Genomic DNA, 16,637 nt, shown 5'->3' on the forward strand with positions numbered 1-16,637 from the left:
AAAACATTCATTACAATGCTCTGAAGTCTTTTTAACTATTTTAATCTTTGTTGCGGGTTGGTACAATTACCTGTCTAGCTATGTTTGTCATTTCTGGTATGTTTACATACAGTTGTGACTAACATTTTATCTATATGTGGCTAAGTACCTAAGTAACTGTCTCATAACCATACATATTTGATTTCAATTATAAGAACAACATAACCTGGGGCTAAAGATGGTGCAGTGGTTACAGTTGTTTCCATGCATTCAAAGCGAACCATGTTGGAATCCACACTACTGCCATAGTACCCTTGAGCAAGGTCCTGACCTTGAACTGATGCAATACAAATATTCAGCTATATAAATGGGTCATATGACATTAGCAACTCAACATTCTAAGGTGCTTTCCAACACATCAGTTAAATAGTTAAATAAATAAAAACTCTATCCTGCTGAAATGGATCTTATATAACAGTTACAGGTAAATACAGCCTTCCCTCACATAGCTAATTTGTTGAAAACATTTGTGAGATGATTTTTCATAAATTGAAAATGTAATTATTAGGTGCAGAGGCATTTTTATGCACTCCGGAGCCCAAAATTTAATATCCATTTCTGCTCAAGTATCACCATCAAAATGTTAAAATACTTGACTTTTTTTTATCATAGCACAAGAAGCAAGCAAACAGGGCAGTTTCCTTTCGGTAATTTCTGCAATTAATTATTAATAAATGATACTATCATTCTTGGGGGGGATTGTCCCCTCCAGCCCCATGCCCTGCATTGCTGGTTTTGTCTCCAGCTCTCCACAATCCTGCTCAGGACAAGCACACACACACACACTTTCAGAACCGCTTGTCCCATACGGGGTCACAGGGGAACCGAAGCCTACCCGGCAATACAGGGCATAAGGCCGGAGGGGGAGGGGACACACCCAGGACAGGACGCCAGTCTGTCGCAAGGCACCCCAAGCGGGACTTGAACCACAGACCCACCGGAGAGCAGGACTGTGGTCCAACCCACTGCACCACTGCACCCCCGTGATACTATCATTAATATAATAATTTCTGTATAATATTATACAGCTGTCTACCTATAGTAGCAGCTTTTTTTTTTTTCAAATCTTCTAGGCACCATACACCATACCATACAAATTCTCCTAAACCTAATGGGTGTGTCTGGGCATGACTGTAATATCGAATCTTTTGCATTTTTAAAAGCTCACTATTTTTCACACAGTTAGTCTTTTTATAACAGGTTTCTGAAAATTTTATTTTCTGTGGAGGATGAAAATACTTAATTGGTCAGGTATTGAAAAAAGACAATTCTAAATAACTGCCTGTTGCAGAAAATGTGCAAGTATGGTGCCTATGAAGCACAGAAATTTGTTTAATTCCTAAAATGATACAATAACATATAGGAAAGTGATTCATTCATTACAACATTGTCAAATGTAAGAGTTTTCACCATTTAGAATTATAGGAGTCGTGTCTGTTATATATTAGAGAGCCGATATACACCGACCAGCCACAACATTAAAAACATTGACAGGTGGAGTGAATAACATTGAGTATTTCATTACGATGGCACCTGTCAAGTGGTGGGATATATTAGGCAGCTAGTGAACAGTCAGTTTTTGAATTTGATGTGTTGGAAGCAGGAAAAATGGGCAAGCGTAAGGATCTGAGTGACTTTGACAAGGGTCAAATTGTGATGGCTAGACAACCTGGTCAGAGCATCTCCAAAACGGCAGGTCTTGTGGGGTGTTCCTGGTATGCAGTGGTTGGTACCTACCAAAAATGGTCCGCTGAAGGACAACCGGTGAACTGGCGATAAGGTCATGGATGCCCAAGGCTCACTGATGTGCGTGGAGAGCAAAGGCTAACCCGTCTGGTCCAATCCCACAGAAGAGCTACTGAAGCACAAATTCCTGAAAACCTTAATGCCGGCCATGATAGAAAAGTGTCGGATATTTACTCATTATTTATTCATTTAGGTGATGCATTTCTCCACTGCAGCTTGCAGTATTTGTCTTCTATACTAAGCCACTTACAGTTATTTACCTTTTTATACAGGTGGGTAATTTTACTGAGCAAATCAGTGTAAGGATCTTCTTGAAGGGTACTACAGTATCAGCAGGGATTCAACCTGAGGTGATTGCAAGGCAGCTACTTTAATTGCTAGACTACTTGTTCTACTGGTATATTCTGGAAACGTAATAGTGCCATTCAAAAACACTGCTTGAATAATGGAATGTCCAGAATAACTGTGGAGGAAATGCATTTCTGTCAATATTGGCAGGTTAGCCAAAGATCTGCCATTCTTTCTTTTCATTTGTGAACGAAAGGCAAATAAGCATGTAAGAAAGGTTCGGTGGTTTTCTTCAATGGTGACTAATTATGAAGAGTTCTGAATGCAGAGGTTCATTTCCCTCAAAGAAAGAATGATTTTATAAAAAAATGTTCACAGATGTTGTAGCGCACATATTCAGTCTATTTTATGGCACAGTGAAGTGTGAGACCAGTGCAATTGTCCAGTCAGTGTTGGCTGTACAATATTTGAAAGAATATGCAGACAAATAAGCTCACAGTGCACAAAAAACCAACCAGACCACAACAAAAAAGTGACAAGCACAGAGTAATTCAAAAAAATGAGTAAATACTTTTAAAAATTGCTTTAAAAATCACTGGAAAAAAGCATCTGGGAAATAACGGAATCAATACTTATTATGGTTTTAGGAGGATAACACATAGGTGAGCAACAGCAAGCTGGAACCTCATCAAATTTTAGTACAGTAGGAACTTATGATACGAAGATTACTGTATTCTGTGTATGCAGTGAGGATGCAGCATAAACAGCTGAGAGAACTGGCAAGAATAATGGGAAAATGGAACTGATGACAAATGCAGTTTTTTTGGACAAACAACACAACTATTGGTGTATGATTCTCACAGTCATTGGGTGTACACTTAATAGTGAGTCCCCTGTGGATCAGTGTTGTATTTCTAAAGGAAAGACATGGGTAGGAGACAGGCAGCAGTATAAGTAACAAAAACAGAGAGAAACACAGGGCCGTGGGACACACTGACAATGCAGAGCACATTCACAGGGTGCACAGTAAAAAAAAACTGAAAGGGTTAACCCAGTAACAGTGTGCATATGAACTCTGTTAGTATTTGTGTAAATGGGATAAGGTCTGCACATTTTAGCTAGAACAGAACTTTGTTAAGCATTGTGTGCCGACAGACTAAACATGCTGTCTTGTTTTCTGGAGCTATTATCTAGGGCAGACATTTGTGTCTTGCCTGCTCAGTCTTGTCTCTGGATTTGGCAATGTAGACAAACGCATATCAGCTGATGCTCAGTGGCACAGTATTAGGGTTTACATTTACATTTACATTTATTCATTTAGCGGACGCTTTTGTCCAAAGCAACGTACATCTCAGCAAAAGCACAATTTATGCATTACATTAAGAGAAAGAGACATAGCTGCGGACATGAAAGTCTCAAGTAAACCTAGTTTGTTACCTACCACTTGCTGCACCAAGGTTCATCGTTCAAGTAGGTGCATAAAACACAGGATAAACAAATCATGATACCCTTCTACCAAATTTAAAAAAAAAAAAAAAAAAAAAAATTTTAAGATACACAAATAAGCAAGCAAAAACAATGCCGGAGTAGTGGCTGAATAAAGGCTTTATGTGGTGATGCTCATAAAGTTACGGTGCATGAACATTTACACCGTACATGAGCTGGAGAGATCTTGGGAAAAATGGGTCCGGAAAAGATGAGTTGTCAGACCCTTCTGGAATGTAGACAGAGTTTCCGCAGTTCGGGTGAGAGAGGAAGGTTGTTCCACCACAATGGAGCCAGAACCGAGAACCTCCGCGCTTTACCTTTCGTGCACGGGACCACCAAGCGAGCAGAAGTAGACGAGCAAAGGGGTCTAGCTGGGGTGTAGCGGTTGATCAAAACCTGTAAATAGCTGGGAGCAGTTCTATTGATGCATTTGTAGACAATAACCAGGGTCTTGAATTTGATTCGGGTAGCTATAGGAGGCCATTGCAGAGAAATGAGAAGAGGAGATACGTGGGAACGCTTTGGCAAATCAAACACAACTCGTGAAGCAGCATTTTGTAGAAGCTGCAGAGGTTTGATGACAGTAAAAGAAAGGCCACACAGGAGAGAGTTGCAGTAGTCCAGATGGGAAATCACCATGGCCTGGACAAGCAGTTGGGCAGAGTCAGTTGTGAGGTAGGGACGGATCCTACGAATATTATGCAGGATGTATTGGCAGGACCGGGTTGTGGCTTCAATGTGCTGAGAGAAAGACAGACTCACGTCAATCATTACTCCCAGACTCTTAGCCAAAGAGGTAGACAAGATGAGTGAGTTGTCCAGTTTGGTTTCTGACTTACCAGGATTTTTGTTAATCAGGAGCACTGACACGCAGCACTGACTACATTTATTGGTTGGGCCAAAAAGACCTAGCTATTGTGGCCAGATTATAAGTATTTGGTCCACTATTTTCAGTATTAAAGCTATGCAACTGCTGTAACTCTGGGGCAACTAATGCCAATCTATGTGTACATTATGTATTATTCATTCAAGGAAAGATAATTTGGAAAAGTATTTCATAGCGCATAATCTGCTTGGGACTAGTGTTCCTTTTAAATAAATTTAATTTGCTGGGCATTATGGAGGACAGATGTAGAGGTTTGATTTTATTAGATGAAGAATCCAGATTCTACAACCTGTTAGCAAATCAAGGTCAGCTGAGGTAGGCGGCTTGGCAACTTAAGAACCTACAGGTAATGGGTAAGAAACTGAAACATCAACAAAACAAATTTGTTGGTTTCCATATGTTACTAGGTGGGATGCACAGAGTTTGCAATGGCCATAAGCTTAGTAAGGAGCTCCTCCAGTTCAAAGCTGCTTGGCTGCAGTAATTGGGGGCAGCTGGTGGTGCAGTGGTTAAAGATGCTGCTTTGGGATCCAAAGGCTGCATGTTTAAATCCCACCTCCTTCTGTGGTGCCCTTGTGCAAAGTACCTACCAAAAATTGTTCTGGTAAAATTACCAAACTGTGTAACTAGATAAGTAATTGTAGGTAGCTTAACATTGGAAGTTGCTTTGGAGAAGTGCCAGCTAAATGTAACTAGCCTTGTTCATTGTTAGGAATAATGTTTAACCTATTAAAATGTTTAAAACACTGCTTTATTGAACAGTTTTTCAGAAAAGTCAAGTCACATTCTCATCATTTTAATTAACACAAATTTACAGTTATTTACCTTGCTTCATGGAAGTTAGATCTGATATTTGGACTTTTCCTTGCCATACCGTCTCAACTGAAGCACTCTTGGAAAATACCCAGAGCCACAACAGGAAAGAAGTCATGCTTCATGACTTAATGATCTAAATAATCTAAATGATCCTGTTCTCATAACGATAAACTCATAATGGATTGTACTTGCTCAAAGAATAAATATACACAGGTCATGCCATAACTGAAGGACATGCTGAAGGATAGCTGATGCATGCTGTTATACTCTTGAGGGTATGCAGACTATGCACTTCTACTCACTGTCATTCTTCACTGGTCACGTCTTTCCCTGTACAGCTTAGGTTTTTTTCTGTTTTGAGCAGTGCTGTGGAGTTGGAGTTGTGGAGTCGGAGTCGGAAGTAATTACTGGGTTACTGGAGTCAGAGTTGAAGGTTTTGTGTACTGACTCCGCAGCCCTGGTTTTGAGGCAATAAAGTTATTTTCAGATAATTTACCAGTTCAGTACCCTTGCTGAAAGTGCCTTCTTCTTTTTCCCAATTCTGCTCATTCCTCTAATTTGCAGCCAGTCTAACTTTACTTTCCAACACTGAAACAGTGCACAATGTGGGATGTGTAAAAGATGAGTATTTCCTATTTTGGAACACGATTCCATATCAGCTTTGATAAATACAATAAACCATTTTTGCTTGATTTGTCCGGAAACACAACAGTTAAGGAGTGACAAAAGAAAACACTGGAGAAAGGACGCTCCCTGTAGTCCGTTAACTGGGATTCATTAAAATTCTGTGATGCATGGTGTAAGTGAAAAGGGCAGAGTGTGCCAGATGCATGGCCCAGCATGCTTGTGTTGACAAGGCCTGTCTTGGGGGTGAAAAGGAAAGGTGTTGTTGTAAATATTTTCTATTCATCATCCTTTGGACTGTATTCAGGTATGCCACCATTTGGGATTGCGCCAAAGTTCACACTTTTGCATTGCACTTTTTTCGATTTATGACAGGCTTCCTAATAGTTTTTCTCGCCACCCAAATGTTCGTACACTGTTTTTGTAGGAATCTTTTGAAGTTTCTTCTTTTTCCTTTTTAAACAAGACTGACACAAGAAAGAGCAGGGAAAGGACAAGACAGTATAAAAACAACAGTCCTCAGGATACAAATATTTGCATGAAGACAAGTCATACAGGGAAAAAGAATCTAAACCACAAGGCACAAAAATAGCTTTTTACCAGTGTTCCTATCAACCTGGTGCACATAATAATGGCCTTTAAGATACCGCTGTCAGACATTAACAAACCATTGTCATCTATAATTTAATTTGATGCAATAATACTTGTTTTTTTTAATCCTGCTCCTACTTCCACCTCTATGCCCATTTTACTTTGATATACTCTTACATAACCCTGCAACGAATCGTGCTGTGCTATATATACTGACTGTATACAGTATTATTTGTTAAAATATTGATCCTAACAACTTCTGATGTTGTTCTGCATAGCAAATGTGTCTGAACATCATTTGAATTTATTGTATGTACAAATGTACTGGGTTGCTGTCATCTTATCTGAAAAGATCAAGCTAACTGTAAAAATGCAAATGAGAGGCATGCAGGCAGTGGCTCCTTGTGGATTATGACAGATGTGCAGTCACTGAACATTAATGTTTCCTGTGTAAAGAATGTTCCTAGATGTGGGAATGAAATATTTTGTGTTTAAATGATCAGTGATAGATGTAATATTTGTGTATGACCTACAGTGAGCTTTTCTTCCATAAACAGAGCACAGACCTCATGACCCCTGGCTTTTATCCTAACTCTGTGTGGAATACAGTTTCCTACAGTTTTTTTCTTGCTGTAGCATATTCTTATAGTAATGCACGTGGGCAGAGATACTCCAACATTGCCTTAAAATCATAATCACAGCAGAACTAGTCTGATTCAAATATGATTCATCCCACAAAATAAACAGCATATGCAGTAGTGTATATTTTAGTGAATCTGTGCAGTAATGTCTTGTAGTTACATTTACACTTATTCATTTAGCAGACACTTTCCTCCAAAATGATGTATATCTTAGAGAAATACAATCTGTGCATTATATTAGATATTAGATATATTAGAGAAAGAGAGACATAGTTGCAGACAAGTGATTCTTAAGTAAAGTTAGTTTGTTTTTTTCCACTATATGCACCAGTGTTCAGCAGATGAGTAGCTGCATAGAACTCAGAATAGACGAATCCTGATCACTTTCCTACAATTTCTGTTTTTTTTTGAGATACAATAAACATTTACGTACAATACAGGAGTAGCAGCTGTGTAAAGGTTTATCTGGGCATGATCATTTACACCTTACATGAACTTAAGAGATCATGGGCAAAGTGAGTTTTCAGACCTTTTTCAAATGTGAACAGAGTTTCAGCAGTTCTGAGTGAGAGGGGGAGGTCGTTTCACCACAACGGAGCCAGATCTGAGAATCTCCGTGCTTTATCTTTTGTGCGTGGGACCAGCAACCAGGCAGAAGTAGACAAATGTAGCCGTCTAGTTGGGGTGTAGCACTTGATCAAGTCTTACAGAGAGCTGGGAACAGTTCTATTGATGCAGCTGTAGACAATAACCAGAATTTGATCTGGGCAGATATAGAAAGCGAAAGGGATGCAGTAGCTCAGCGGGTTTGGCTGGGTCCTGCTCTCTGGTGGGTCTGGGGTTCAAATCCTGCTTTGGGTACCTTATAATGGACTGGTGTCCTGTCCTGGTGTGTCCCCTACACCCTGTGTTGCTGGGTTATGCTCCAGTTTGCTGTAACCCTGCTTAGGACAAGCAGTTTCAGCAAGTGTGTGTGAGCTAGAGGAAGCCAGTGGAGAGAAATGAGTAGAGGAGGTACATGGGAATGCTTTGGCAAGTCAAAGACAACTTGGGCAGCAGCGGTCTGTATCAGCTGTAGAGGTTTGATGGCAATAGTGTGGAGGCCACACAAGAGAGCGTTGCAGTAGTTCAGATGGGTTGTCACCATGGCCTGGACAAGTAGTTGGGCAGTGTCATGGTTACAGCTTTCTCTTTCTATAATGGCTTTTAATTTTACACATTTTCTTTCTGCCTCAGTTTTTAAGATGCATTTTTTTGGAGATTGTGGGGCAGTGAATCTTTTCAAAGTCAGATTTTTCAAATAGAGGGGAGTGTTGTGGCATGGCAGGTTCAGCCAGTGCCTGCTGTGTGGTGGGTAAGGGGTTCAAGCCTTGCTTGGGGTGCCTTGCAACTGACTGGCATCCCCTTTGGCCTTGCGCCCTGTGTTGCCAGGTGGGCTCTGGCTTGCCGCAACCCCACTGGGGACAAGTGGTTGGTGAAAATGGATTTTTAGAATGTTGGAGAAACACACACACACGCACGCACACACGCACACACGCACACACGCACACACGCACACACACATTTTCAGAACCACTTGTCCCATATGGGGTCGCAGGGAACCGGAGCCTACCCGGTAACAGAGGGCGTAAGGCCGGAGGGAGAGGGGACACACCCAGGACAGGACCCCAGTCCATCGCAAGGCACCCCAAGCAGGACTCGAACCCCAGACCTACCGGAAAGCAGGACCGTGGTCCAACCCACTGTGCCACTGCACCCCCTTGTTGGAGAAACACTGTTCAAAAATATAGAAATTATTACTCTGAAGGGCTTTGATATATAGGCAGTCCCCAGATTACAAACAAGTTCTGTTCCTAAATCTGTCTTTATGTTGGATTTTGACGTAAGTCATTACAGTTAGGTATGGTGGGTATCTAATGTCAGTTAGTCAAATGTTTGTCTTAGTATATAGTATATCGTGTACCTTTCTATGCATAAAAAACATTAAAGAAACACTTCTGGATACACTAAAACATTTTTAATACAACAATACAGTAATAATAAAAACAGAATGTAATGATGTAATGATAATAACGATAATGAGGATAATAATAATAAATGTTACTACAGTATTTATAATAGAGAGAGAGGAGAAGGTGAGAGAGAATGTGTGTGTGTGTGTGTGTGTGTGTGTAGGTACAAGAAACATTAAAGAAACTTTAATGTTCGCTTTTCCAGTAGTCGTTAGCATTTCAGCTTTCACTTTATTATTTCCACTTTAGTTCCAGTCGTAATCATTTTCCTTTTCTTTGATGCATCATCATCACTTGCATCACATTTATGCTTTGGTGCTATGGTTAAGAGGGTAAAAACAAACAAAAAAAATTTAAGCCAAATGCAGTAACACACGAAACACTGTTAGTAGCAACGAGGTCCGACTGAAAAGAAGGAAGTTTTTGTCCTACCTCGGGCTCACATGCCAGCAAGCCGACGAATCGCAGTAGACGTGCAATGTTTTGATACGTGTTGCAAAGTAGCGCCTGTTTGTTATTATGAATCATTGTATGGCACTCAAATTTTAATATAATAGGCTTTACGGGGGAGTGGTTCCTAACTATGGGTTTTACGTAAGTTGGACATTCGTAACCCGGGGACCGCCTGAAGGATAATAATGTAGACCAACATGCTTATTTCAGTGAGACAAAAGAAGCTGAATTGAGTGTAACAAGATCCTGAATTTGTCATATTCTACGGATGTAGGCATAAGGTGTAAGACATTAGTCCAGTGTGACATGATGTACCCTTGCTTTGCAAACTCGGCATTTGCTGGTAAGGGGTTTAAGTAGTCTGGATACAGTGGGTCCAAATCTGGCCAGATTGTTTTCGCACAGCTGACACTTAATTACACCTTAATTAGGTTGATTAAAGTGTGTGTGGGGGGTGGGGGTTACTATACTAGTTATTGCCAATACTAGTGCCGTTTCTTATTTCTGTCAGGCTCCAAAAACAACATAACTGACAAAAGTAGCTGATCAAATTTAATGTGAAAAAGCTGCAAAAACAGAGAAAATCAAAACGGGAACAAATACTTATTTATATCATTAAACACACACACACACATCATCTAAAACTGCTTGTCCCAAGGGGGGGGGGTGTGTCATGGCAAGTCAGAACCTAACTCAGCAACACAGGGCGCAACGCCGGAGAGGGAGGGGACACACCCAGGACAGGAGGCCAGTCCATTGCAAGGCACCCCAAGAGGGACTTAAACCCTAGACCCACTAGAGGGCAGGACCTGGCCAAATCTGCTGCGCCACCACATCACCCTAGCATTAAACACATAAGAGACAAAACATTTAGAATTATATCTCTGAGGTTGCTCCTTTAACAGAAATGGATCACGTTGCAGTGGAAGTGAACAAAGTATTTAATATGAATTTCTCCAGTAAAGTATCGAGCAACAGAAGGAGTCAAATGGTTAAAAGTGTAAGTGTCCTTAGGAAAAGCATCACAAAAAAATATCATATTTGTAAAAGGAAATGGCGACAGTAGAAGGCCAAAGAACTTGTCTGTCTGTCTAAGGCACTGCACGGCTAAGTGCTGGCAAAAGGATTGGAAGGGGACCCATATACTAGGCTGGACGTGTAATAAAGCACTGCGGTGGAGACAGTTGTGTGTGTCAGGTGCTGTTAATGAGATTCCTGTGCTATCTTCCCCTACTCTTCTCACCAGGAAGTCTGCAGCAGTGCAAAACCACCGTAACAGTCCTGCTCATGGTGTTTCTTTTGAAATACTTTACATTTGTGGAGACATGTAGTCTGGCATTTCAAAACACCTCGAGGAAAGGAGGTGGATCAAAGAGTCCCATCTGCCTTTGCAGCCTATCGGCCTTTGACATGTGCTGATAAGCGCATAAACGACCACGAACATGAGCGAGACAGGCAGTAATACCAATGCATAACACTGAGAGAGACAGTGAATACGAAGAGAACAGGAACAGATCAATTACAGGAGATATGTGGTGCTACAGATACCCCATGTGCCCCAATAAAGTATACAAATGGTGAAATGACAGTATTTGGGATGACATAGTTTACATTCATTCTTTTGAGCTCATGTGATTGAGTAATTCTGCACAGAATATGGAAAAAGAGCAAAAAATTAAATGCACTTGAGTACATTAAAGCAGTGGAGCACAGGAAGTGATGAGATGAGCTTGAGAGGTGGGTGAGGACAGGATGAGGTGTGTAGGTGCGTGAAGAAAAAAGAAATGATCTCCCGTGTTTCCGAGAACCTGCCTGAGCGTGACATCAGACGTTTTACCAGCATGTTGGCTCTGCAACTGTGGAAATGGACTGAGAACAGTTTGTTTTGTTTTGGAAAGGTCTGCATTCTCAGTGTACTTTGAGATATGGTACTGATTCGAAGAATACTTTTGTTCACTAGCATATTAGATTTGTGCTGTGTTTGAACCTGCTGACATCTTCTAGTTGGCTACATTTTGCAGTACATTTATCTCCTAAACCACTTAAAAGATGGTAATCTAAGCCTACATCCTGTGGTGATATGTTCAAGTTTTGATTACGAAGAATTTTAATAAAGCATGTCCTCCAATATAATAGTAATGTCTTGCCGGGGGAATGTCAATAAAGAGTTTGTTTTTGAACAACTGTCTAAATAACAGTGCCTGGCAACATGATGGCACAGTGTGTAGCACTCCTGTCTCACACCAGCTGGGTAGTGTGAGTGTACATGGGTTCGATTCCTGCTCAGTCTGTGTGGAGTTTGCATGTCCTCTCTGTGTCTGTGTGGGTTTCTTCCCACAGTCCAAAGACATGCTGTTCAGGTTCACCCATAGTTTGTGAAAGACTGTGTTTCACTGATATATGGATGAGTCACCTTGGTGAGTTAGGTGTGTAGGCTGATAACACTATGTAGAGTTCATTGGAAGTCACTTTGGTGAAAACTGTCTGCTAAATAACAGCAACTTTAAGTAGAAGAGATACACATCTATATTGGTACTGTAAATACAGTTTTATTGACCCAACAACACATGGTAATATGGCTTTGCTTGACCTGATCTTTTAATTAAGCATCCAGAACTGGGTTTGAAAGATACAGTACTGGATAGGAAACTGGTATATTAAATTATTTCACCAGACTCGGGATATTATCCTGCCACAGTTGACATAACACAGACATATTTATTCTAAAAACCAAGCTACCAAATCCAAAAGTATGTTATGCAATTGATTCACATTGTGGTATTTTCATACACTTATTTTGTAGATATTCTTAACTACATATTGAACTATAGTATTGCGTCTGTGTGGTTATTGCCATAAATGTTTTCACAAATTTCAAAACGGTTATGAAGTTATAAGAAATGGTCTTGATTTAACTACATTATTGGAAATATCTTTTGAACGTGAACAGAAACTACCTTTATTGTACTTGTATGGTGTAACCCACATTAATAAATGATACTTATCTCTGACTGAGCACTGGAAATGTGGCTAAGGTGATGAGAGGAAGCAGGTCTGCTGGTCTTTCTGCTACATGTCCCTATTGTTTGCTGATTGGTATGTGATCTCAGAAGCTATCCTCTACTCATCTGAGTTGTCTGCAGTTATGTTTGAGGTCAAGTCTCTCATACACTCATTTGTATTGTTTCTTGGTTTTTCTTTTGTTTGTCCATGTTATATGTAGATAACTATATGGCAAATGTATTGCACCCTGTGAAATCTCAGCAATTACTATTAATTTAATTGGACCTGTTTACAGCCTGTAAATTATAACTGAAATGTGAAATATTAACGCAACATGTCAAATATCTCATTTGTGATTTCTCAACATCCATAAATCACTTCTGGAGAACATGTTTGTGTCAGAGAATATGCACAAAATGTGTTCCGAAACGTGTCCAGTGCAGATACAGATGTCTTTTTATATTGCGCACTATCCAAAAAGTTTGCCTCCTTGCACTTGAGATAATCTGAAAAAATATGCAACATATTAGCAGTAACAACTGATTAATAAGAAATCTATGGATGGAGAGACTAGCAATTAAGAATGTACAATTTATAAGCGGCAACGAGAAGAATTTCTAGAAAGCATCAAGAGGGAAACAAGATTCTTAAGGCTAGTATAGGAAGGAAAAATAATCCTCTTCACCTTTACATTAGTGATGTGTGAGCAGGTTCAAGAATAATCTGTGGATCAGTAGTGTTTTAATGGTCTTTTATTGTAAGTGCTATTTTAAACTAATGTTCGTAACTGGCTATACGACTACCTCGTCATAAGTCTCACTTTATGGAGGAAAAAATCTGCCAATATCTAAAAATTTCAACATGTATTTTCTGCTTCATCTCAAAGACTCGCTTCTTTTGGGAACAACTTTGCCTCAGGCTTGACCACTGTGTTTGTTTGGTTGTGTAGGCAATGGGTCTTTTCCTGAGAAGGACTGAGAAGGCCATCCCCCATCTTCCTCTTGCTCTGTCAGTGTAGCATGCACTTGGAAACCCAAACAAACGGTGGGGTGGAGCTCTTATCTCAGCACATCTCCTCAATAAAGCTGTCTCACTGTTGGAGCGGTAGCCTTATTCGATCGCATACGAAAGATTCCGTAAACAAAGAGCTATTTTGTTACAAATTCAGCTTAATTCACTATCAGCTAAAACTGAAAAACTAGCAGCTTAAAACTGGATGTTAGACTCTTTAACCTTGTCTAGTATGATATTCTTTGGAAGCAAACTGAGATAGCAGTTTTGGACCGGACATGCCCCAGGGAGGATTTAATTGCATGTAACAGATTTCTTGTGTTTTACAAGAATTGTGGCCCATTCACAGAGATCGGGTATAACCTTTACCCTCACCTGGAGGTAAAGCAGTATACATAAGGCTTTAGGCTTTGGTTTTTCGCTAAAATTGCTAAATATTTCCTCAAATAATTCCGGCCTGATTGGTTTTGAGTGCATTGAAATGTCTGTTAAGGCCACCCATACAACAGTTTAAAGGGTCACATGCATGTGTGTCAGTTACATGTCAGAATATTGAAAGCCATCAGTTCTTTGCAAACACAACAAATGTTCTGTCAGTTTGCCAGTTACTCTTACCAAATACCAGTACCTTTTTCAATTTACAGGTTATTTTGAGAAAGCGTTGAGCGAAGCCATAACAAAATTCCACAGAACTTTTGTGTATGTTATCAATCAAACACTAACCATACAGAACAGCACATAGGCTTACTGTAACATGGTAATCCTTCTACAGCTGCATTCCCTTTGAACATAATGACTTGTTTCCTATTGACTTCACTGCGTGTTGTTGTCCCTTAAAAAATGCACCATGTGAAATCTGAGCAATTACTATTAATTTAATTGGACCTGTTTACAGCCTGTAAATTATAACTGAAATGTGAAATATTAATGCAACATGTCAGTGTGGTGTCTAGTTTACTAAAATGAAACAGCACTTCAGTGTCGTGAAAAAATATATATAATAAAGTGTCATAACAACATGCACTCCCATCTTTTTAAATTAGTGATGTAATACTTATAAGTATACAGTGCTATAAATGGATACCAATGTGAATTCCAGCACAATGTTACAGTGCCATGAAAAAATGCACCCTTCCTGATTTTTTCTATTACTGAACATTGTTAATATAAGGCACTGATACTGAGCTATAGGATGTCTTTAGTTGCAGTCATTGCAGCTAAAGGTGGTGTGATGAGTTTGCAAAGTACAATGGAGGAAATTCTATTTCACACAATGCCAGTTGGTGTTGGATAACTCTGCTCATTAAATAAGTTAAATAAGTAAATAAAATGAATGTGTTATTTGGGTTTATGTAATGCATAAATTGTACTTTTGCTGAGATGTACGTTGCTTTGGACAAAAGGATCTGCTAAATGAGTAAATGTAAATGTAAATTTGTTCACTCAGGCACCCTTTAATATTAGATTTTGGTTAAAAACCTAAAACATTGTGTCAAAAATGTCCAGTAAAAATTTCTCCCTTTTCATCCCACTTAATATGAAGAAAAACAGAATGTGGGTTAGTTTGTGTGTTGACATGTGTCTTACTTTTACAGGCCTGCGGATGTGATGGTAAGTCCAGGTGTCACTGCAACGGAGTGAAAGGCGACAAGGTAAGTCCACCAAGAGTTCCAGTAGATCTTTTGTAAATGCTTTGCTTATTGCTAGATCTGACATTCTGTGTTTGGAATTTATACTGTGATGCAATTCCTATCTGTGAAAGACAGTTATCTCATGTGGTGGAATTGAATTTTTTTCAGTCAGTATAAGCTAATGTTGTATTAACAAATTATGAGATGATGGCATCTTGGCAATAAAGGTCTATGGAAAGAAAAATACTCTTCAATGTGAATTATCATAAATTACACATGTAATTACTATTAGTGCCAATAGAAAGAAAAAAAAGTGTTCCTGAGCCCAAAAATTGTCACCTGTTTTCGGCAAAATATCACCAGATCCAATTCTGCTAAATAAAGAAATGTAAATAAAATGGGCACAGTTACTTTAGTCATTAATGTTAGTTATCATGACACAACATAATAAGGCATACTCCCTTCATTAATTACTCTGTAATACACTATGGCCTGTCTGTCTACACTTGTTTAGCTCTTTCAAATCCTTTGTACTTATCATGTACCATTCAGTTAATAAGGGGGTGCGGTGGCGCAGTGGGTTAGACCACAGTCCTGCTCTCTGGTGGGTCTGGGGTTTGAGTCCTGCCTGGGGTGCCTTGCGACGGACTGGCGTCCCGTCCTGGGTGTGTCCCCTCCCCCTCTGGCCTTATGCCCTGTGTTACCGGGTGGGCTCCGGTTCCCTGCGACCCTATATGGGACAAGCGGTTCTAAAAACGTGTGTTTTGTGTGCGTTCAGTTAATAAACCCTTACAAACCAAACATAAGTATGATTTTATGTTTATTTTAATGCAAAACACAAAAAAGACAAAGACGAAAGAAATCAATGAAATAATGCAAATGTATTGATTTACTTAAGCTGACATTGGATAGTCCAAATACAGTAACTGAGGAGACTAGGAAACAAGGGGTGATGGAAGCTGAGAACTTATTGCAGCAACAATAAGTGCTGCTCAGCTGTCAGGAGGCATGCAAAATCCCAATTTGGTTTTTTGTAAATGCAAAGAAATGCCTTCTAAGGAAAAGTAATGAATGAAACTCCTTGCAAAATCAAATTCTTGTAACCAAAATGGGAGTATCTTGGGATGTGATGGTATAGACAAGTTATACTGACAGCTCAACACCGCTTGGATAATAAGAGGTCAGCACCACCCTGACAGTGGGAGAACTCGTTGTGAACTCTAATGGCCATTGGCAGGATTGACCTCAGCACTTTTTAGAACAGTGCAACTGGCCCAGTATGTTGCTGATGAAGCTCTTCTTTTCAGCCTTGGTATCATGCAGGAGGTGAGAGTCACTGTTCTTGCTGGCTATGAGTTTTCTTAGAGTCCTTCACTGTACTACTTCCTCTAGAGAGTCCAGCCTAACT

General features: G+C 39.8%; 1 protein-coding gene across 1 annotated transcript in view; it reads left to right on the forward strand.

Annotated features, from left to right (window-relative positions):
• The window catches only part of col4a3 (collagen, type IV, alpha 3), a 60,307-nt gene that overhangs the window by 1,292 nt on the left and 42,378 nt on the right, over positions 1 to 16,637 (forward strand). The window contains exon 2 of the mRNA XM_018732119.2: positions 15,194 to 15,250. Within this exon, the coding sequence (XP_018587635.1) occupies positions 15,194 to 15,250 (57 nt within the window). The remainder of the gene's footprint in view (positions 1 to 15,193; positions 15,251 to 16,637) is intronic.

The sequence above is a fragment of the Scleropages formosus genome, chromosome 10, assembly GCF_900964775.1.
Source record: "Scleropages formosus chromosome 10, fSclFor1.1, whole genome shotgun sequence".
In the NCBI taxonomy this organism is placed as follows: Eukaryota; Metazoa; Chordata; class Actinopteri; order Osteoglossiformes; family Osteoglossidae; genus Scleropages; species Scleropages formosus.